Here is a 22132-nt window from a genome sequence, read left to right as displayed (position 1 = left end):
CACAGAGTGAGAGGTGAGGGGACAATGTAACAAAGTCAGAAGACAGAGGGCAAATAATGTGAGCTCAAGGTCCAAAGCCAAAAAGCAGTGGGCTTGGAAGATGAGAAATTATTGTTGGCCATGGTGAAAAAGTCCTCATTTGGTTTTGTGAGTAGGAGAGCCGTGAACAAAATGAAACGGCAGAAGGAAGTTTCATTTGAGCAGCCATAAAGGTGGCCGAGGAGAGGTAAGCCAGGCACCTGATTCCCTCTCTGATGCCACTGTAGTCTGACCTCCAGGAAAGTTGCCCAAATCCTACATCAAAGGAAGACTCACATCCTCCCCGGATGTGTACATACGTTGTGCGCTATGTGTGCACTCCCATACCCACACACATTCACAAGCCAGCCTCCCAAATGTGGTCCAGAGACAGCCGTTTCTTTAACGAGGGGAGGGTTCCTTGGTGTTTTCTTCTAAGACTAAGAAATGAAGGGGTCAAAGGAGATGGAACTGGATATTAAAAACACATAAAGCATGCTGTGTTTCTAAATGGTGCCAGCGTGGTGTGGGTGTGTGTGTGTGTGTGTGTGTGTGTGTGTGTGTGTGTGTGTGTACACAACTGTGTTAAAGTTGAGAACCACTCAACGCTCCAGTTATGTATGCACAGGGCAAACCAAGCTCCCCTGCCCCACAAGAACTGTTCCCATCTCCTGATGGAGGCCGTGCACTGACCCTGTGCCCATTCTCAGGGACCAGGCCAGCAGTGCCCTCCTGCTGCTCATGGCACCATTGAAATTAGTAAAGCACTGTATTTGCATCTTCTTTGTCAAAACAAAACACACACACACACACACACACACACACACACACACACAAAACCTGCTTCATGCTGAATTCTAGAACTGATTAATTTCTTTTCCTTGGAACTAGTTCTTCCTTTCCTTCCCTTTGCTGCAGAGTCTTGAATAAACATTGAGGAAGCCAAGGAATAGACAAAGTACGGTCAGACTTGCTGCCTATTCTCTTTCTGGATGTCCCTCTAATAAGCTAAGATTACAAGGAGTCCAGCTCCTCTACCTCTTTCCTTAAATTTTCCCCATGTGTCCCACTCCTACCCCTCACTCCTCTGTCTCCTTCTATGTTTGACTCCTCCCCTCTCTTTGCCTCCATCACTGTGTAGGAAGCAGCCAAACCAAAGCCAGGAGGGAGTGCTGGTCAACCAGACTTTGCTCTGTGGACCACAAGGCAACAGAAGAGAACACTGAAGGGAGAAGGAAGCTGAGCACATTGTGTGGAATGCCAGAAACAGGGGGTTGACCTGATTATATTGGGCCAGACAAAATCTGTTTCCTTCTTGCCTCTGTCTTGAGAAAGCCACTTCTCATTTGGTTGCAAGAGATACAGTATCTCTTACCTTTCACCCCCACCATTAGCTGTGTGCTGTGAAACTCCTAAAACTTTTAACTTCGGCAAGTGGGTAATAGGAAGGTTCCAGAATCATCATTTGGCAGAGGTTCCTCATAGTTCATGGAGAAGAAAGGGCCACATTGTTAATTATTGATTAGCCAGCTGGAAGTTCCCATAATGTCTTTTGCTGTTACTCAGAGCATTCTAAGTTGGGATTCTAAACATCACTGAGTACCAACTCTGCCTCCATTCAGCCACTGCCCTTTGGGGCTCCCTTTTCTAGTCAACAACACAAGTGCTAAAGATTTATTTTAAAAGGGTTAGAGTCTGGTCAGACAAAGAAAACCTCGGGGATTGGGCAGTAGTGCAGCAGGTTAAAGCACATGTGGCTCGAAGTGCAAGGACTGGATCCCGGTTCAAGCCCCTGGCTCCCCACCTGCAGGGAGCTCGTTTCACAGGTGATGAAGTAGGTCTGCAGGTGTCTATCTTTCTTTCCCCCTCTCTGTTTTCCCCTCCTCTCTCCATTTCTCTCTGTCCTATCCAACAACAACATCAATAACAATAATAATAATAACCACAACAATGTCAAAAAATACATTAAAAAGAGCAAGAAAAGGAAAAAAAAATAGCCTCCAGTAGTGGTGGATTTAAGGCACTGAATGAACCCCAGCAATAACCCTGGAGGCAAAAAAAAAAACACAAAAAACCCTTGGTTAGTGCTCTTGTTTTGCCATTCACAGGATCCAAGTTCAAACCATGTCCCAACTGCATAGGAGGGAACTTAGGGGTTATAATGACTCTCTGTCTCTGTCTCTCTATCTGAAAGAAAAAGAAATTGATCCAAAGTAGTGAAGCACCCATGATGATGATTCAAAAAAAAAAATGTTATATTACAAACTACAGCCTAACACCTAAAATATGACAAGAGTTTAGGTTCCAGAAAGTTATCTCTGGGCCCTTTTTTTTTTCCCCATTGCAGTGGAGATAATAATACTTACTAGACAGATAGTTGTAGGGACAGTGTTCACACAGTGTCTGGTTCAAAGTTATTTGAGTATTTGAGTATACCCGTTTTCCTACCCCTCTTGTCCCAGCCCTGTCAGTGCCAAAGCACATGTTACAGGGCAACAAAAATAAATAAATATTAAAAAAAAAAACATGTCACAGGTACTGTAAGCTGAAGCATCTAGTCTACCCAAGCAAGAGAAACTGCAAGCTGTTTCAGAGTTGGCCATGAATCACTTGGCTGTTAAGTGCTGTGACAGGTATAAATTAGAAGTGATGGTTAGCTAGTCAACCTTTCCTTCCACCTTTTATTCAGGGAAACTAACAGAAACTCCTATGCACTTGCTCTATCTGGCAACTTTTTCCTTTCGTGGAGAGCTCAGAAAAGCACAAGGTCCATATGGCATTTATTGATTTGGGCCATCTGGTGGGCTCAGACTTCTTCCCACCATGTTGGATTAAAGCTCCTCCAAAAAGCCTTTCCTCCCATAAGAGATACGTTGATCAGATGGGGATGGGGATGGATTTCATTACAGGGTCGGGACCACAGTGAAAGGAAGCCGGAGCAGGACTCTAAGGGGCTATCTACAACCTTAACCCTGCAACAAAGACCAGAGAGGGCCAAGAAAGCACTAATTGACAGGAGGGCATTGGGAGTAGATGTGCCCCTTTCCCCTTTCAACCATTCATAGAGCAGGGAGCCCTCTAAGTAGCTAACAAAAATTTTGAAGCCCTTGTAGTTGTAAGTACTCTGTGAATATTCCTCTTTGCCTGCAACACAAGAAAGAGAAAGATATGTTTAAGCTAATGAGTGAAGCCTGCCAGCCCTAAAGGATGCTATTGCCACTCTATTTTTAAAATGTGTTCTCTCTCTCTGTCTCTCTCTCCTCAGCTTCTTAAATTGTTTTCTTTTCTAAGGCACCTTCCTCTGCAGCCCAGAGGAAAATTTTTTCCTTCCCTCCAAAAGTCTTTGTGAGGACCTTTTATTGTTTTCAAGTCAGAGCAGTGTGAGAAGTTATTATTATTTTTGTTGTTGTTGTTGTTATTACATGGTGTTTCTAAAAGAAACCCAAACAACAAACCCACAGGGTTTTCCCACCCTTTTTAAAGACTGTACAAGTGGTTAAACAATGCACAGGGGTTTCAGAAATGTGCTTCTTTGTCTTCTGTTTCAGATATTCCAAGGCAACAGTGATGCCACCGAAGTTGTTCAGAACAAGTTGCACATGCCTCTGCTGACGAGGTTTGTCAGGGTCCGCCCTCAGACCTGGCACTCGGGCATTGCCCTCCGCCTGGAGCTCTCTGGCTGCCGGGTCACAGGTGAGGTGGGGTTCAGTGAGGTCAGGGAGCAGGCTCTGTTCCCCATTCCAACCCTCTGCAAATGGCATGATTGTGTTTCCTGACCTTTCCAGAAGCATTAGCTCAGGAACTCCAGTCTTAGCCAAAGATCTTTTCATTCATTCATTCATTCATTTAAACATCCATGACTTCTCCCAGCTGGCATTTATATTATATAATATTTTATTTTATCCTATTTTGCCTTCAAAAAATTATTGCTGGAGCTCAATATCAGCACTATGAAGCCACAGCTTCTGGCAGCCATTTCCCTCCCCCTATTTTATTGAATAAGACAGAGAGAAATTGGAGGGGGAAGAAGGGAGATAGGGAGAGAGATACGTAGCCACCTGCAGACCTGCTTCACCACTTGTGAAGCGTCCCTGCTGCAGGTGGGGTGCAGGGGCTCAAACCTAGTTCCTTGTGTAGGCCCTTGCACATAGTACTATGTGTGCTTAACCCCCCCCCCCCCCCCCGCTGACATTTATTGAATGCTAACTGTGCCGGCACATCCATCCTTAGCTATTAATGTGAGTTATTGTTCATTATCCTCACCAGACTCTATGCCTATTATTCTTCTCCCCACATTCTAGATGAGGAAACTAGTACTTTAAGACTGCTCAGCCCCTAGTGGTCGAGCCAGCATTTGAATCTAGACAGTTTAAATTCCAGGCTCCTGCTCTCAAGTAAGATTTTCTACTGCTTCAGCTGGGGGCCAAGTTGATGGCTGAGCTGAAGGCAGAGAGCAGACAAGTGTTACCTGGTGAGAAAGAAGGGAACATGACAAAACCATAGGATAAGAGGGGTACAACTCCACACAATTCCCACCACCAGAATTCCATATCCCATCCCTTCCTCTGATAGCTTTCCTATTCTTTATCCCTCTGGGAGTATGGACCCAGGATCATTATGGGGTGCAGAAGGGAACGTCTGGCTTCTGTAATTGCTTCCCTGCTGAACATGGGTATTGACAGGTCTATCCGTACTCCCAGCCTGCCTCTGTCTTTCCCTAATGGGGCAAGGGTCTGGGGAATCGTAGCTACAGGACACATTGGTGGGGTTGTCTGTCTAGGGAAGTCTGGTTGGCATCATGGTAGCACCTGGAACCTGGTGACTGAGAAGAGAGTTATAAAAAGCCAAACAAATTGTTGACTAATCATGAACCTAAAGGCTGGAATAGTGCAGATGAAGAGTTGGGGGGGGGTTTCAGTTTTGTAAATAGTTATATTCCAAAGGGCCCATGACTGTACTAGTTTGTTTGTTTGTTTGTTTGTTTTTCCCTGAGCCTGAAATCTGATATGCAGGTGGGTTTATGTTATTGTCTGGGGAAATGATGTCATGGCTGGAAAAATGACCACATCATCTCCTTTTAAGTTTTTTGCTCCCCTGGGAGGTGAATGGGACAGAGTAGCACTGCCCAAAGTCACCCATCATTAAAAAAAAATGAAGTATTTGATACTTGGGGGGTCTTTTACAGCTTCCTACTCATGAGGTCCCGAGTCACTAGGGAGACCACCATCACATCTTGTCTCTTTGTCACCTTTATACAGATGCACCCTGTTCCAACATGTTGGGCATGCTCTCTGGCCTCATCCCTGACTCTCAGATCTCTGCCTCCTCTACCCGCGAGTACCTCTGGAGCCCCAGTGCTGCCCGCCTGGTCAGCAGCCGCTCTGGCTGGTTCCCCCGGACCCCACAGGCCCAGCCAGGTGAGGAGTGGCTTCAGGTGGACCTGGGAGCACCCAAGTCCGTGAAGGGCGTCATCATCCAGGGGGCCCGCGGAGGAGACAGCATCACTGCAGTGGAAGCCAGGGCGTTTGTTCGCAAGTTCAAAGTCTCCTACAGCCTAAACGGCAAGGACTGGGAATATATCCAGGACCCCAGGACCCAACAGGCAAAGGTAGGCTGTCCCTGGAGGAATCTGTAAGCTCACCCCACACAGCAAGCTTGCAGTGGGGGTGGGCCTGGCTCAGGGGAGGCAGATTGACTAATTTGCCATCTAAACATCACCCTTTTCCAGTCATCCAGTAAAACATTGTCCATTGAAAGATTACTCTGTGCTAAGTTATGCTAAATGCCTTATTTTATTTTATTATTATTTTTAACTTCCACCATGGTGATTTCTGGGACTCAGTGCCTGCATAATAGTTCCACTACGGGGGTCGGGCAGTGGCACAGTGGGTTAAGCGCATGTGGTGCAAAGTGTAAGGATCCCGGTTCGAGCCCCCGGCTCCCCACCTACAGGGGAGTCGCTTCACAGGCGGTGAAGCAGGTCTGCAGGTGTCTATCTTTCTCTCCCCCTCTCTGTCTTCCCCTCCTCTCTTCATTTCTCTCTGTCCTATCCAACAACGAACAACATCAACAATGGCAATAATAATAACCACAACGAGGCTACAACAACAAGGGCAACAAAAAGGGGGAAAAATGGCCTCCAGGAGCGGTGGATTCATGGTGCAGGCACTGAGCCCAGCAATAACCCTGGAGGGGAAAAAAAAAAGTTCTACTACTCCTGGCAGCCAGTTCATTTCTAGAGGACAGAAGGACATTGAGTGGAAAGAGAAACAGAGGTACAGGTACAAGTAGAAGGAGCTAGAGGTAGCACACCTGGTTAAGCAGGCACATTACAGTGTTCAAGGACCCAGGTTCAAACCTAGTCCACACCTGTAGGGTGTTAAGCTTCATGAGCAGTCTGTCTTCTCCCTTCCTTCCTTCCTTCCTTCCTTCCTTCCTTTCTTTCTTTCTTTCTTTCTTTCTTTCTTTCTTTCTTTCTTTCTTTCTTTTTTCTTCCAGGGTTATTGCTGGGGTTCAGTGCCTGCACTACAAATCCACTGCTCCTGGAGGCCATTTTTTCCCCATTTTGTCACCCTTGTTATTGTCCTTATTGTTATTTTTGCCATTGATGTTGTTGTTGTTGGATAGGACAGAGAGAAATCGAGAGAGGACTGAAAGACAGAAAGATAGACACCTGCAGACCTGCTTCACCGCCTGTGAAGCGACCCCCCCTGCAGGTGGGGGGCTCGAACCGCTGCACTACTACCCGACTCCCTGTCTTTTCTCTTTCTACCTTCTCTTCCCCTCTCAATTTCTCTCTGTCTCTAGCAAATAAATAAAAATATAATTAGTCTTTAATTAAAACATAAAAGAGAGAGTGAGAGAGAACCTGCTGTACTGCATCACCACTTGTCAAGCTTCCCCCCTGCAGGCAGGAAATTGAACCCAGGTCCTTATACACTGTGATATATGCGCTCAACCAGTGTATTACTGTCCTGCCCTCTTATTTTAATTCCCCCAAAAAAGAATTTATTTATTCATGAGAAAAGAGGAGACAGAGAAAGAACCAGACATCACTCTGGTACATGTGCTGCCAGGGATTGAACTCAGGATCTCCTGCTTGAGAATTCAGTGCTTTATCCACTGCACCACCTCCCGGACCACCTTATTTTAATTTTCATGATTAAAATCCTTACAGTATCTCTAGAAGGTTGATCTTTTTGCCACCCTTATTTGAGAGATATCCAAAGTTAAGGTTACAATGTTGTCCTGACTCATAGTTCAGACTTCAGAAGTCTGTCTCCAGAGCCCACAAGGGAACCACTGCTCAGCACTGCCTTTCTCTACAGTTCAGTGCCATCCAGACCCCCTTTCCTATGGTTTCCTTAGAACTGGCCAGATGTCCAAAGGAGATGTGGGTTTTCAATGTGAGTTTAAATTCTGGAAACTAGAGAATGTCTTCCAAAAACAACTGTGTTTCTCCAACTCTTGCTACTCTCCTTTATGTTTTCTTAGTTGCGCTCAGATTCTTGTTTTCCCCACCTCTTAGGCTGAGGCTGGGAGAGTCAAGAGAAAGTAATTGCAGACTAGAAGTGTGGGTGTGGGCCGCTGCAACCCACTCCCTCCTGCTTCAGAGCTGGGCACAGAGGAGCCTGTAGACAGGGGACAGACAGCCTGCCTCAGCCCCCCTCCTGTTATCTAGTTACTCTGCTCCTGGTTTCTGCTACTCGTTTTTCATCAGAAGAACAGGAACAAAGGGGAAGATGTAAAACGTCTTGGTTTAGCCCTTTGCTGAGCAGTTATTTCCATTTTTACTGCAGAGGCAAGAGCCAGGTATGAGGTTTTGCAATGATGATGTCAACTCCCAGCTCATAATTCCAGAGGTTTGGAAAGACACAGAGCTTAGGAACCACAGCCTTTCGTGAATGGAGCAGAAGTTGCACCACAGACTTCTCCAGAGAGAGCTGACCTTGGCTCTTCATGATCCTTCTGGGGGCCTGGGAAAGGAAAAGATGTCAAGTCAGTGTTGAGACCTGCCATCTCTATGGCAGCACCCCCTTTTTTAGAATAGTAGACTTGCAAAATAGGGTGTTCCTTCAGTAGTCCTGGTGCTGACTAGTGACAGTTTCTGGTTGCCCCCACACCAACAAGACCACTAGATTAGTGGCTCTCAGTTGGATGTGGACTGGAGGGGCAGATGGCGGTACACCCAGTAAAGTGCACACCTGCAAGGTGTTTCTCTCCCCCACCCCACCCCCCATCCTATCAAATGATAAAAGGAAAAGAAGACTGTGTCTTCCTGGAGCTTTGGAACTGTGATTCAGGAACCAGGCTCCAACAATAAATTCTAGTGGCAAAATAAATAAATACACACACACAACTTGAGTTAAACAGTCTCAGAGGATTGGCGTGAGACCACAGGAAACTGTTATTACCATAGAGAAGGACAGAGGTACTTTAAAAATATTTTATTTATTTTATTAGAGAGAGAGAGAGAGAGAGAGATTCACAGAAAGACACAAAGAGAAAGACCAGTGCACTGCTTAGCTCTGGTTTATGGTGGTGCTGTGGATTGAACATGGGACCTCAGAGCCTCAGGCACAAATAGCCATTATTTATATTTGTATAACTATTATGCTGCCTCACCAGCCCCAAGTTAATATTTAAATTTTATTCATTTATTTTTAATTTTATGGGAGAGAGAACTTGAGAGGAGGAGAGGAGAGAGGGAGAGAGGAAGAGACACCTGCAGTGGTGCTTTACCATTCATGAAGCTTCCCTCCATCAGGTGGGGACTGAGGACTTGAACCTGGGTCCTTGCAGCTTTCAATAAGGTTTTTTACAACCCAGCCCCAAAGAAATGGGTATTTTCTATTCAGCTTCTCTTGATCAATCAGTCAGCTCCTACCACTTATTTATGTCTAGGTTTTGGGGGAGGGGGATCTCTTCTAATAAGCTAAGAACTCCAGAGAAGGCCCAAACTCCTTTTCTTCTCTCTAGTCAAGTCCAGATTGGCTCACTGGGGGTTTCAAATCCCCAGGCTCTGCATTTCAGTCCCAAGATAGAAGACAGAACCTAAGGCTCAGGCAATAGCGCAGAGGGTTAAGAGCACAAGGCACAAGGGCAAGAAGGACCGGCGTAAGGATCCCGGTTCAAGCCCCCAGCTCCCCACCTGCAGGGGAGTCACTTCACAGGTGGTGAAGCAGGTCTGCAGGTGTCTATCTTTCTCTCGCCCTGTCTTCCCCTCCTCTCTCCATTTCTCTCTGTCCTATCCAACGACGACATAACAACAACAGTAATAACTACAACAATAAAAATAACAAGGGCAACAAAAGGGAAAATAAATGAATATATATATATATATATATATGACAGAACCTGGAAATCACCACTTTCCCTTGCCCCCCACACTCCCTGTTTTGTAACCACCTTTCAGAACAAAAACCGCAGCCTGAGAATGGAGATCTCTCAGGTTGCAATGCCCTGGGGTTAGGAGTGAGGAGGGGATCCCACATTAGAAGGGTCTGAGCAACCTCTCTCCCCTGCAGCTGTTTGAAGGGAACATGCACTACGACACTCCAGACATCCGAAGGTTCGAACCCATCCCAGCGCAGTATGTTCGTGTGTACCCCGAGCGGTGGTCACCCGCGGGAATTGGGATGCGACTGGAGGTGCTGGGCTGTGACTGGACAGGTAAGATCCTGCTTTCCATGTCGTTGGTCTCACCCAGAGGTCTTTGACCTTGGCTTTACAGGGATGTTCCAGAGAGTGAGGGTCTGACTGTGATGAGGATGGGGAGATATATGGTGGGAGGCATCCCTGGTGAAGCCCTCTCAGCTTAAAAGCCTTCAGGCAGGCCCTTACCCACCCCAGTCCTGCAGTGCTCTCCCCCCTCAAACCACATGGCATCGCAACCTCTAGATTTGAGATGATTTCTCAAAGGATATGTTTTGAATCGCCCCTTTAAAATATATTTTCTTTTTTTAAAAGTATTTTATTTATTCAGGAGAAAGATTGGAAGAGAGAAAGAATCAGACATCACTCTGGTACATGTGCTGCCAGGGATTGAACTCAGAACCTCATGCTTGAGAGTCAGTGCTTTATCCACTGTGCCACCTCCTGGACCACTGAGCACCTCCCCCCTTTTTTTAAAGGACCATCTCAGTTCTCCAATCCAAGTTTCACAAAAATAAATCATGATCACCCACCCAAATTCAATTAGGCCTTGCCTCTTCAGGCCAGAGGGCTGTGACTGTTGATTTAGAGGAGGTTTAAAAAAAAAAAAGAAAAAGAAAGAAAAAGAAAAATCCTCATGATAATAAAGTAATCAGTTTATGTCTGAATCTGGCCTCCAGATGTCAGTGGCTAAGAGACTTCATTTTCGTTTTGAAGCCACATCTGTAAAAGCATTTATTTGCTCAGGAGAGACTCTGTCGCAAGGGAATTGACAGGAACAGGGCTTCTCCCAGCTTGTGGTGGGAGTCATGTTGGGTCCTGTGCCCGCCTGGCAGCCAGGCTTGGGAAGCACCATCTCTTATTCTCCTTCATGTAGATGAGTCCCCCGCAGCAGGGCTGCCCTTCCTGCTGAGTCAGGCCCCACCCTTCCTCCTCGTTGGGCAGAGCTGGCATTAGGGCCCCTCACTGCCTGCCAGAAGGAGCCAAGGAGCCCACCCCAGCAGGCAGGCTCAGCCGTCCTGCTCTCTCCCCACTGGACCCCGGAGACCTCCATTTTCTTTCCTGAGGCCTACCTGTCAGCAGCTCCCCCAGTGGGGGATTGTGAAGGATTAATAAGGGCATGTCTGAGAAGAGCTTTTGGCTCCCAGGGAGAAAAGTGCTGCCTGTGTGCTTGCCATGATGGTGCAGAGAAGCTCCGTGGAGTCACGCAGGGCAGGAACCAGCCCAAATTAGCCACTCTCACCTTCCAATTGAAGGCAGCCCCATCAAACACACACTAGGGGAAAGACACTTGACTCCCCAACGGGTAGAGGTGAGGCTGAGTTTCCCTGTGGCCTGCTGAGTGTGTATCACCTGTCCACTCGAAGGTGCTAGAAACCCTCTGCAGCAGTGACACAAGCTGCTTCACTGATGGCCAACTCAGAGTCAGAGGTCTGAGAGCTGTGGGGACCCAGGAGGTTCAAGATCAGTGGCTTGAAAGCTTTCTGACCTTTGTCCACAGCTGAAAATCAATTTGTATCATGACCTACTTGACTTAAACACACACACACAGTATGTGTGTGTGTGTGTGTGTGTGTGTGTGTGTGTGTGTGTGTGTGTGTGTAGGGTATTACTATTAGTATTATTATGAGACCTAAGCTAAGGGGACAGATTGCCAAATTCAGATCCTTCCTCTGCCAATCACTGACTGCTTAAGATCAAGACAAGGTGATCAGCTATCTTAGTTGAAAAATGAGGGAGACAGTAGGATATCTGTACTCCTGGGATGTTAGGAGGATTGACTACAATGATGCATATAATGTATTTAGTCCACTGGCTGACACCTAGTGAGCCAGTTAAAATAACTAAATGTGACTGGAAAAATCTAAATTCCCAAAGCAAGGCTTCTCCTTCCCATGTGAGTGCATTCTGGCATATTCTAGTCCATCATTTAAAATGCCAGACATGAGGTGGGGAAGATAGCATGATGATTATGAAATGAGACTCTCAGGTGTGAGGCTCCAAAGTCCCCAGTTCAATCCACCTTACCATCGTTAGGCAGCACTGAGCAGTGAGGGGCCAGATAGCGATGTGCCTGGTTAAGCACACACACTACATGTGACTAGCACCTAGGTTCAAGCCCCTGGCCCCCCACCTGCATCGAGAAAGCTTCACAAGTAGGGAAGCAGGGCTGCAGGTGTCTTTCTGTCTCTCTCTTTCTAACTTCTCCTCTCCCTCTCAATTTCTTTCTTTCTCTATCCAGTAATAAATAAATATAATTTTTTTAAAAGAAAGAACTGAACAGTAGTCTGGCAAAAACAAGTAGAATAGAATAAAAAATAAAAATGCCAGTCATGACTATAAAATAGAGTTGACAGCCTGCTAGTGAGTGAGACAGATGATGAAAAAAAGTCACAGATCTAAACCAACTCCTCTTTTATAAATGGGGAAACTGAGACCCATAGAGAGAGGATGAAAGTCACCAGAGGTCACTAAGCTGGCTAGGAAGCTGATTTGTACTCCTCTCTTAACCTCTGACTTGCCTGTCCCAGACAGGGCTTGAATTATAGCCAGCCAGACAGTTGCTAATGGCCTTTTCCACCCACTGCTCCCCCAGCCCAGCTTGGCCCAAAAAGTACTGGCAATGGCCAGCAACAGGTTTCTCGTTTCAAAGTCCTGCCTGACCAATTCCTTGGAAGATCAGAGTTAAGGCTTGTTACCCTCTACACAGCCGCTGTCCCTTTGAAGTCTCTGACATCTGGTTTCAATTGCGGGGGAGCATTGCAGTTTGATGAGCAGTTACCTCTGAGCCCCCGACACACACGGTGGACACGGAGGCCAGCTGCCGTTTCCTCACTTTCATTCACATGCTCTGCATTCTTGTTGCCTCGCTGGACTCCCCTGTGCCGCTGGGTTTAACACCGCTTCCACCAACCAGCTTACTCAATTGGGTGCCTCTAACTTTTCTGAGAACTGTTCTCCCAGACCATGTGGCTTCTCTTCTTCAAATTCCCATTCCATTCCCCTCACAAGCCCCTCCTTGGTTCACGTCTTCATTCCTAGCCCCCCAGGAGGGGAGGAAGGTTTTAAAATAATGGCCCCAGGTAGAATTGCTGCAGCTGAGTCATTTGACAGGGCTGCCTCACCTATATGTTTGTGTTTCCAGTGATTACCTCTTGCCATGCCACCAGAGTTTGCTTTACAATCGAGTTTGATTTTCTGTGACACAGTGACAGATTTGAACTTACAAATTAGGACGCTTTGAGGTTATTTGCTATTTCATGTGAGCAAGAGGCAGGCACGGCAAAGGGAAATATGAAAGGTTAGATACGGAGTACTTAATAGCAGAAAGATGGGGAGTCAACCGTGAACAAGCTATTCAGCGTATTTAGCAACTCCATCGGCTCCTGGCTTTATTAAATGGTATCATAATGGTGCCTGATAAAGGCGCCTAATCACATACAACAGTGTAAGGGGACATGTATAGAAATGGGAGGAACAATGCTCAGGCTTATTATTCGGGGAGTGTCCTTGGAGGGTGGCCCCAGGAAGAAGATTCCACCCTATCACACGTGGACTTGAAGGCTAGTTACCAGAACCCCAGCTACTCCACCCAGGCCCTGACTCACACTTCCATTCATTTTGTAAATGGTTGCCCAATGAATGACTGGCAAAAACAAACAAATGGATGAGTGAATGAATCACCTAGGACCCAGGTCAAAACTGACTGCCTGCAGCCAGGTTTGACCCAGACTGCTATTATTGCATGCTAATTATTTAAAAGACTTTGCATCATATGCCAACATTGACAAAGCAAGAGATTTAGTTTTTCATTCCCCACACGAAAAGACCTGACCACATGGAACCACTGTCCCCATGAGCCTCAAGCTGTGGATGTTTCCAGAGCCACCCTGCCACTTCCTCTGTCATACTTTTCTCCCCCACCCCTACCCCAGTCAGCCTCCCATCCCAGATGGTTCACCTAGAGAGCATTTGAATTAACCACACCCTGACCTATGGGTGCAGCCCTGAAGTACTATCCCAAGTGTAGTCTTTGAGCCTTTGAATCCGTTCACTTCTGTGCAGATACAAACAATGCCTGAGGTCACCCCTCCCAAGCTCTCTGGCTTTGCCTTTGGCTTTAGTGATTGTGCTTCTGATTATGGTGTGATAGGTGGGCCTCCTAGGTCAAGTTAGCTTTGGTTCAAAAAATAAAAAGCTCCCTCTGACTCAGATCACTGATGAAAGAGAGTCTATTCCATGTGACAGCAGGGACAGTCCAGCCACCCAAGGAGCTGTGCACAGACAGGCATTTTCTGCACAGTAGAAGGCCACTTCATTAAGCCCCGAGGTCTTTTCAGACTGTTTGTGAGGAGTGCCATTCATTTGTATGTCATGCATGCTTTACCTACACATGTCTTGTCCGAGGGAAGACCCAGAGCCTGGGCTAGACCCTGCCTGGGGATCTGCCTGGCCCCAAGCCTTTGTGTGACTATGTTCTGGTTGCTTCAGAAGATGCTCCTGATTCAATTGACGGCACATACAGGAATTTGTGGCACTCGTGTCCAACTTTCTTTTTTTTTTTACCAGAGCACTGCTGGGCTCTGGCTTATTGTGGTGCAGGGGGGTTGAACCTGGGAGCCTCAGGCTTGAGAGTCTCTTTGCACAACCATTATGCTATCTACCCCCACCCCCAACTTGCTTTTCTTCTCTGCAAACCTCTCCTTCAGAATAGAAACTTATTGATTCTGGCATCTCTCACATGCTGGGTTTCTACATGGTCCTTCCTCTGTGGCGCTCAACTGTATTTTTTTTTTCCTCCCTTTCCTTTTTGCCTTTGCACAGACTCAAAGCCAACAGTGGAGACACTGGGACCCACTGTGAAAAGTGAAGAGACCACCACCCCTTACCCCATTGATGAAGAGGCCACGGAATGTGGAGACAACTGCAGCTTTGAAGATGGTGAGGGCTGGGATCAGACTCACATTTCATCCAGAATTTCCCAGGGTGCTAACCAACCAACCAGTGGTGTGGAGGCTGGGGAAGGGACCTGGGGTCCCTTGGAGTTCAGATAAAGAAGAGGTGGGCTTGCGGGCTCTGGGCACGGTGACTGTTTCCAGCCAGTCTAATCTTATAGCATTGGAACAAACGGTCCAGCACAAGCAGATGTAAACTGCAAAGTCTTAGCTGAGATCTGGACACACCCAGAGGGCCTCTTCCCTTGAGAAGTCTCCTTTCCACATCCTCATTCTCATCCTGACAGTCCCTAGCCATATCCATTCTGCCTGCCAAGCTATGTCCTCGCTGTATGGTCAGGCAGCTTGGTCAGTAGCTTGAGATAGTCAGCTTATCTCAGCAGCTAGCCAGGACTTCAGTACATTTCTGTGCTTATCACCACTACGGGTGAGAAAGTGTAAAGACTGACTGACTCCTTGAGGTAACACTTCCCAAGCTGTGGGAGGTGAGTGCAGGTCAATAAGGAAAGCCTCCTCTGGCTTGTACATACGTGCCTTCAAAACTCACGTTGCTGCCCTGGAGAGATCTGGACTGCTTTCATTTTTGTCCTCTGTGTGTAACCAGGCTAGATTAAAAAGAGTAACTGTCAAAACCTGGGAGGGCTACATCCAGTAGCTTCACATCCTACTGCTAAGGTTACTGAGTGTGAGGATTTAGAATTTCTTTCTTTCTATTTACTTATTTATTTATTTTCCTTTTTTGTTGCCCTTGTTGTTTTTATCATTGTTGTGGTTATTATTGTTGTTATTGATGTTGTTGCCGGATAGTACAGAGAGAAATGGAGAGAGATGGGGGAGAGAAAGATAGACACCTGCAGACCTGCTTCACTACCTGTGAATTGACTCCCCCTGCATGTGGGGAGCCGGGGGCTTGAACCGGGCTCCTTATGCTGGTTCTCAAGTTTCGTGCCATGTGCGCTTAACCCGCTGTGCTACAGCCTGACCCCCGGATTTAGAATTTCTAAGAAGTGACAAATTTTGGAACACCTGGCATTTTTTTGGCTACCATTTGCTGCTTGACAGTCTCCATTTAAGCAAATTACTGATCATTATTAAATATTCATTAAGCAAAATGAGGAAGGACTGGTGAAGAGACTTGGAAAGTGATGGAGACATAAAGAGGCAGCACCAACCCAGTAGGTGGGTAGATGGTAAGATCGGTCGAGCCTTTGTGCTCAGCCTCTTGACAGCAGGAATAACTGTGCAGATGGGTGGACAACTCCAAAAACAAACAAACAAACAAAAAATGGCTACAAAGAAGAATGGGCGACAAGCCAAAAATAAATGCTGAAGTTATGTGACTGAAAAAAAAAAGATAATTTAATGCATATGCTTTTTGGAATGTGCTTTTTTGTATATTGTGTGGGTGGGGGGGGACACCATTGGTCAGGGTTAGTTGAATTCAGAATTCTGACATTTTAATGGACTTGTTTTTGTTTTATGAAGGAAAGAAAGAGTCTTGGAGAATCTTCCAAAATATTGTTTAAGAGAGTTTAAAAAAGCCAAAAGTGGAATGTACAGGGAATTGATATAGGGTATTGAATTAGCAGAGTTAGCTCGGTGGAAGGCAATTGAGAAGATACTCCAAAGGAAAATTTCTGGGTTCTGTTGCAAATTTTTAGAAGCTTGATGTAATTCTCCCTTTTCTAGTGGTTTGTTTCATTTGAAGTTTCTCTGGTCGTTCTTTTTGTGGAATCTAGTTCCTGAGATACAGTGTGCATGTAAACATTAGAGAGGAATTATGGGATATTGAATTACTCCGTATTTCTGAACGGAAAAATAGAAATCCAGGAACTGTTGGGAGAAGGAGATGGTGAGGGGTAAGCGCTGACTTTTCCAAGCCACAGGTTGATGCTTCTGTAATCAATTCCATGTGTTTCTTCTCCACTCCAGCTGACTTTGGCCAAGGGTGGGCAAACATGAACTATTCTCTCCTGGGACGGGGAACAGAAACAGGGCCTGGTGGCAGTCTGCCCACGTGGGCAGCAGTGCCTTTCTCCTCTGCTGAGGACCCCCACGGCATGAGCAATTTGTCTGTTGTTCCCTGTAGACTTCCTAACCTCCAGTCCAGACCTTCCTTCCTCCACCACGAAATTCCTCTCTGGAGCCCTGAGAAGGGAAGTGAGAAGGCCAAAGGCCTCTCTCTCTCAGGGTTCCAGTATCCATGTGCATTTTCCCCACTGTCCAAATTCTGGACAGTTTCCAGAATTTTCCTCTCTTTCCTCTCTTTCCTCTATCTCCACAAACATCCCCATTCACTTAGTCACTTCTGTGGTATCAGTTCATACTGGGTTTGTAGAACTGGGTGGAACCCCAAAAGAACTTTCAGTCTTTGAGCTTAAGCAGCCAACTCTCTCAACAGATAAGGCAGAACACTGTTGTAGTCACTATTAGGGCTCCCTTGGGGAACACCTTCTCTGCTCCTGGGATTCTCTGGGATTATGACCACTGGGCACCCAATATCATAGGAAGTTATTTCTTCCCCCTGGTCCACTGGTTGGTTCTTGTGCTGCAATGTGCCAAATCACCCACCTAATGAGGCCACCCTGTGGAGCTGCTAAGCCAACCAGGCCAAACTAACAAGTCTTCCTTGTTACCAAGGTCACCTCCCCCCCCCCCCCCAGCATGTCAGCCTCTCTGGATGCTAATGAGCTCTCCCATCACTTCTGAGAGCCAGGTTGGCAGGAGCCAGCCTTGCATTGAGGCTCTGGGGAGACATTCTTCTCTGGCATTTAGGGAACAACATTTTTGTTGTTGTTGTTGTTTGTTTGTATTTTTTTTTTCCACATTTGTCTGCCCTCTGAGGTGGACAGAAGAGACTGATTAGAGCCCGAAGCCATTTGGTGGCCTCATTTATAATTGCTGACTATGGGAACCATTGGCAGACTTGGCTTTCATGCCTGGGACAGACGAGACCAAAGGCTGACCTGAAAGCCAGCAATCGCCAAGATGTGTTAAATGAATAAGCAAGGGAGCCACTTCTTTCTCAGCTCTTCTTAGACCTTGCCAGCCATTTAAATAGCACCACTGTGGCTGTTCTCTGAGCCCATTTCATTTGCTTTCTTTTTTTTTTTTTCTTTTTCCTTCCACCCCTTTCAGACAAAGATTTGCAGCTCCCTTCAGGATTCAACTGCAACTTTGATTTCCCCGAGGAGGCCTGCGGTTGGATGTATGATCATGCCAAGTGGCTCAGGAGCACCTGGATCAGCCCCTCCAGCCCCAACGACCGGACGTTTCCAGGTAAGCAGGCTGGGAGCTGAGCAACCAAAGAGTTAAGTGTCAGTGCCTCCACATTTTTCAGTTCCAGATTCTCTTGACAAGCTTCATAACTTCCCACCACAGAGCAATCCTCCGCTATCCACCCACAAACCACTATGGTCTTCGCTCACCACGTCACCCCCACAGAATAGCTGGTTGGCGGTTCCTAGCCCTCTTGTGATTGCAGCACAGTCTGGAAGCCGGGGAGTGGGGAGGAGGGCAGGGGCAAGGGAGGCTAAGATAAAAGGAAAGAAGGAAAAAGAAAAAGCAATCGGGAGGGCCTAGGAGATGAACTGGGTCAGCGTCCCCTTGTTCTCCATAACCACCACTTGCTGCCACCCTCACAGGGTCTCTTGTGGATTTTCAGCTTGGGATTGTTCCCTAAATGACTCATGAGACTACATTGGCCTCCAGTTTCCTTCTCCGAAGGCATCGTTGCTTCTGCAGTGAGCCAAGTCTAGGAAGTAAAGTGCCACCACACCCCTGGGTGACTAGCAGAGTTCCTGAGCCCTTGGCCCCAAGCACAGTGTGGCTGTCAGTTATTGAAATGCTGTTCAGCTGCCCTTCCCTTTTGGTTCCTAGAGGCTGGATTTCAGAAGCCTGTCTGGGCACCATTTGTAGAGAGTGGTTGGTTGCCTTTAGTGTTTTCTGAATAGGATAGTAGCCAGAGGTGTCTGTTCTCTCTGCTGTTCTGTCCTTTCATGTTGGTGTTCTGGTGTTCTGGTAACAGCTAGCTTTCCCTAGAGAAATGTGTAAACCCACTTGTAGTTGCTGCCCCTCTCAGTGGTGTAAACACACTTTCTGTAATTGAACTCAAGCTACGAACATGATGTCCGAGGTGAAGTTGCAAAGAGTGGCATCACATCCAGTTGCTGGGCTTGTCCTCTTTCCATTGTATAGACGCAATAAGTACACACCACTTTGGCAGCCTAGAGACTGGTAAATGTGCTAAAATAATCAGGAAATGTGAGTCCTGAGATTTTAATAGGTTTTTATTTTATTTTTAACGTAGTATTTAGGTTTTTTTTTTATTAAAATTATTATAAACTTTATTTATTGGATAGAGACAGAAGTTGAGAGTGGGGGGGGGGCAGAAAGAAAATTTCATTTCTGGTTCTCACAAGCCAAGAAACCACTGTTTTTTTCTCCACACTGTAGCCGGCAAGTCTAGTATATGTCCCTGAAGGATCTGAGGGGGTTAATTCTGGAAATTAGCACAACAAATGTTCCTGACTAGAGAATGAAAGTGAGAGAGGGATCTCCCCTTTTGTGGGATTCCCCAGAGCTGCTCTCTCTCTGCCCCCAACACAAGGACTGGCTGTGTCACTGGTCCTCATGGGACAGCAGTGGGACAGAGACTGAGAGAGCACTAAGGGCTGGCCTCCCAACACAGCCCACCCTTGCTTTCCCAGAGGGTCGCAGCGTCTGCTTTGGAGAAAAACATTTTCATATTTCAAGTGTTTATCTCTTCAACATTTGAGTGCTCAGAGAGATTAATATCTGAAGATCACTGTGGCCTCAGGCAATAGGAGAGATCACTTAGCCCTGTCCCAGCCATAATCACCCTCCCCCACCCCACCCCCGTTCACTGCAATAATGTTTAATTAATATAATGAGCCTCCTGCATGTTGGGAAAAAAAAATACTTATTTTTATAACCCAGCCTTTTTCATTTCATTTCCTCTCCTTTGAGACTTGGTCCAATTAATTGGTTGCTTTTCCCAACCCCCCCACTTTTTCTGTAGCACATAAAGACGGTTTGTAGTATATGTGTGTATCTCCATAGTGTGTGTATTTGTGAGTTGGGGGGGTGTGTGTATGTGTGTACACATGAGAATGCTTGTGTTTCATGGTTTCTTTGCATATAATATTTTTCTGTGTAAGCACAAAGCAAGCATATGTGTTTGTGAATATATATATACTTATATGCATAGATTTGTAGGTATGTGTATAATCTGCATACTTGTGTATAGGTGTGTTTGTATGTTTGTGGCTTATACAGGATGTGTGTTTGATCAGGGGACAGCTTGGCAGAGGCACTTGAAAAAAAGGATGTAAGTGACATGGTGTGAGGAAATGTACTGGCTCTTATTCAACATCCATCTTCAGATTCTTTCTAATAATCCCAGCCTCCTCCCCTGTTTTCTCTAAGAATGTCTGAGACCAGCCCTGTCCGGGCTACAAAGCCATCAATGAGCAAGTGACACTTCTGGGAGAACAAAAGTTGCTTTCCATTTGGTGCTGGCCTTTACTTCTGCCCCTTGGCCCCTTCACCTCTGCCTGCTTCTGGCCAAGCCCCTGTCTTCACCTGAATGCCCCCACCAGTCAACCCCTGCTACTGGATGGGAATTCTAGTCCTTGCCCTCATTCCAGTTGATTCATTACACCCTGTGGTTTGGGAGGGCTATTCAGAGCAAACTCACAAAGTGGGCAGGATTCCATCCTTTGGTTGAATGGATGGGGACAGAAAGAAAATTAAGGCCATAAGGAACTGCTAGCTTTAATACTGTTTCTCCCTTAAGCGATTGAGAAGGAAAATAATGGTTTTCTTCTTCCAGAGAAGGAGTCCCTGAAGCTTAAGAAAGTGGTACTCGTAACCTGTCACCAGAAAACAAAATCATCTTCCTGTTCTCTGAGCTCCCCTTCTCTCCCTGCCCCTCCACAAGCCTCTGAGGACTTTAAAGATCATTATTTCACATTTTCCTTCTCCTCACAAGACGAGAAAGAGATAGGGAGAAAGAGAGAGGGAATAGAAAGACCTTTCTGTTCAGGGTGGTCCTTCCTAAAAAAAAAAAACAGGGCCCCAAGGGAAGCAGTTGAGAGAAAGGAAACAGCTGTGCTTGGTTAGGGGCAGGGCAAAAGCTAATGGTTCCCTTGCTGGGACCAGCCAAGTCAAACCTGAAAGCAGTCTGTTTGGGGCTGTGTGTCCACCCTTTGCCACTGCACAAAGAGAAGGCCAGTCTACTCTGAGAGAAGTGTGCCATCTGCTTTATCTCCTTATTGGAGGCGTAAACACAGCTAATTAAATTTAAGAGAGGAGGTGTCGCCATCAAGCATAGGAGGAATAGAGAGACGAAAGGAAGGAGAAGGGGGGAACAAAATGGAAATGGCCTAGTCGAAATATCATATACAGACTATTTGATTAGGAGTGTCTGTGGAAACTGCTTACATTCTTTAGATATTTTTTGATCTAGTTGTTTCTTTCTTTCTTTTTTCTTTTAAGTAAGCAGTTAGTTCTGTTCTTTTAGCTAGTGGTAATAGTTGCTTGAGGCTGACAAGACACCCACTGGTTTCATTCCACTGTTTTTGTTTTTCCAGATAGTCTTTCAAGCCACTCAGAATTTCTTTTTTTAGCTCTTTGCTTGTGGCTTACAAGCCTGGATGGAGTATGTTCTCTCCAGTCACTGGGGACTCTGTTCCAAATTCCGTAACCCCTCAGGAGTCAGTCAGAGGAGACAGTTCCATGTTCCAGAAGCTGCTTTGCCTTTTTTCTGTCGCTGCAATGACACAGAAGGTGTCTTCCCTAGTGGGAAGCTACTGGATTTTTAAATAGTTATTGTCAAGTGCATTGATCATAAACAGAGTTTTGAGGAAGGTCGGTTTCAGGTCCTTAAGGAAAAGAGCAAACATTCCAAGAGATGATATGAGTGTATTGACTAGAGCTGTATTCTTTAACAGGGTGACCCTTGTGGCTATTTTAATTTTAGTTTTAGTTTTAAGGACTTAAAATTAAGTACAGCTAAAACTTCAGTTTTTCCACTGCATCTTTCTCAGGGCTTAATATCTCACTCTATTGGATGGCTCCTACATTATCAAATGTTATGCTAACTTACATTATTGTGGTTGGGCTGAGAGGTAGAAAGACATGCTGAAAATGTCTGTCACTGAGGTAGGCAGGAAAGCTGCCTCTGGGAGAGTGACAATATATCCACCAACACAAAATGTCACTTTGGTCAGCACTGCCCCAACACCTCTAGGAAGTAACATGAGAGCAACCTCCTAAGTCCTTACAGATGCTGGGGCTCCCTGGTTTGGTATAAACCAAGGGACTAAAGGTTAAGGAGATGTACCTTCTCTTAATTGGTTGATGGAAATGTTCAATGAGTAGCTGTGCTTTTTTTTTTTTTTCACCGGGATTTCACTGCTCCCAGCTGACTTCTTTAGATAGAAAGAGACAGAGGGGGAGTCGGGCGGTAGCGCCGTGGGTTA

General features: G+C 46.1%; 1 protein-coding gene across 2 annotated transcripts in view; it reads left to right on the top strand.

Annotated features, from left to right (window-relative positions):
- The window catches only part of NRP2 (neuropilin 2), a 143530-nt gene that overhangs the window by 71047 nt on the left and 50351 nt on the right, over window positions 1-22132 (top strand). For both annotated transcript variants that reach the window (XM_007520196.3, XM_007520199.3), the window contains exons 8-12: window positions 3567-3711; window positions 5277-5626; window positions 9546-9690; window positions 14497-14613; window positions 17766-17906. In XM_007520196.3, the coding sequence (XP_007520258.1) occupies window positions 3567-3711; window positions 5277-5626; window positions 9546-9690; window positions 14497-14613; window positions 17766-17906 (898 nt within the window). The remainder of the gene's footprint in view (window positions 1-3566; window positions 3712-5276; window positions 5627-9545; window positions 9691-14496; window positions 14614-17765; window positions 17907-22132) is intronic.

Source organism: Erinaceus europaeus, chromosome 7 (assembly GCF_950295315.1).
Source record: "Erinaceus europaeus chromosome 7, mEriEur2.1, whole genome shotgun sequence".
Taxonomy (NCBI): domain Eukaryota; kingdom Metazoa; phylum Chordata; class Mammalia; order Eulipotyphla; family Erinaceidae; genus Erinaceus; species Erinaceus europaeus.
The sequence above is the reverse complement of the archived record's forward strand: the minus strand, read 5'-3'. Positions and strand labels throughout refer to the sequence as shown.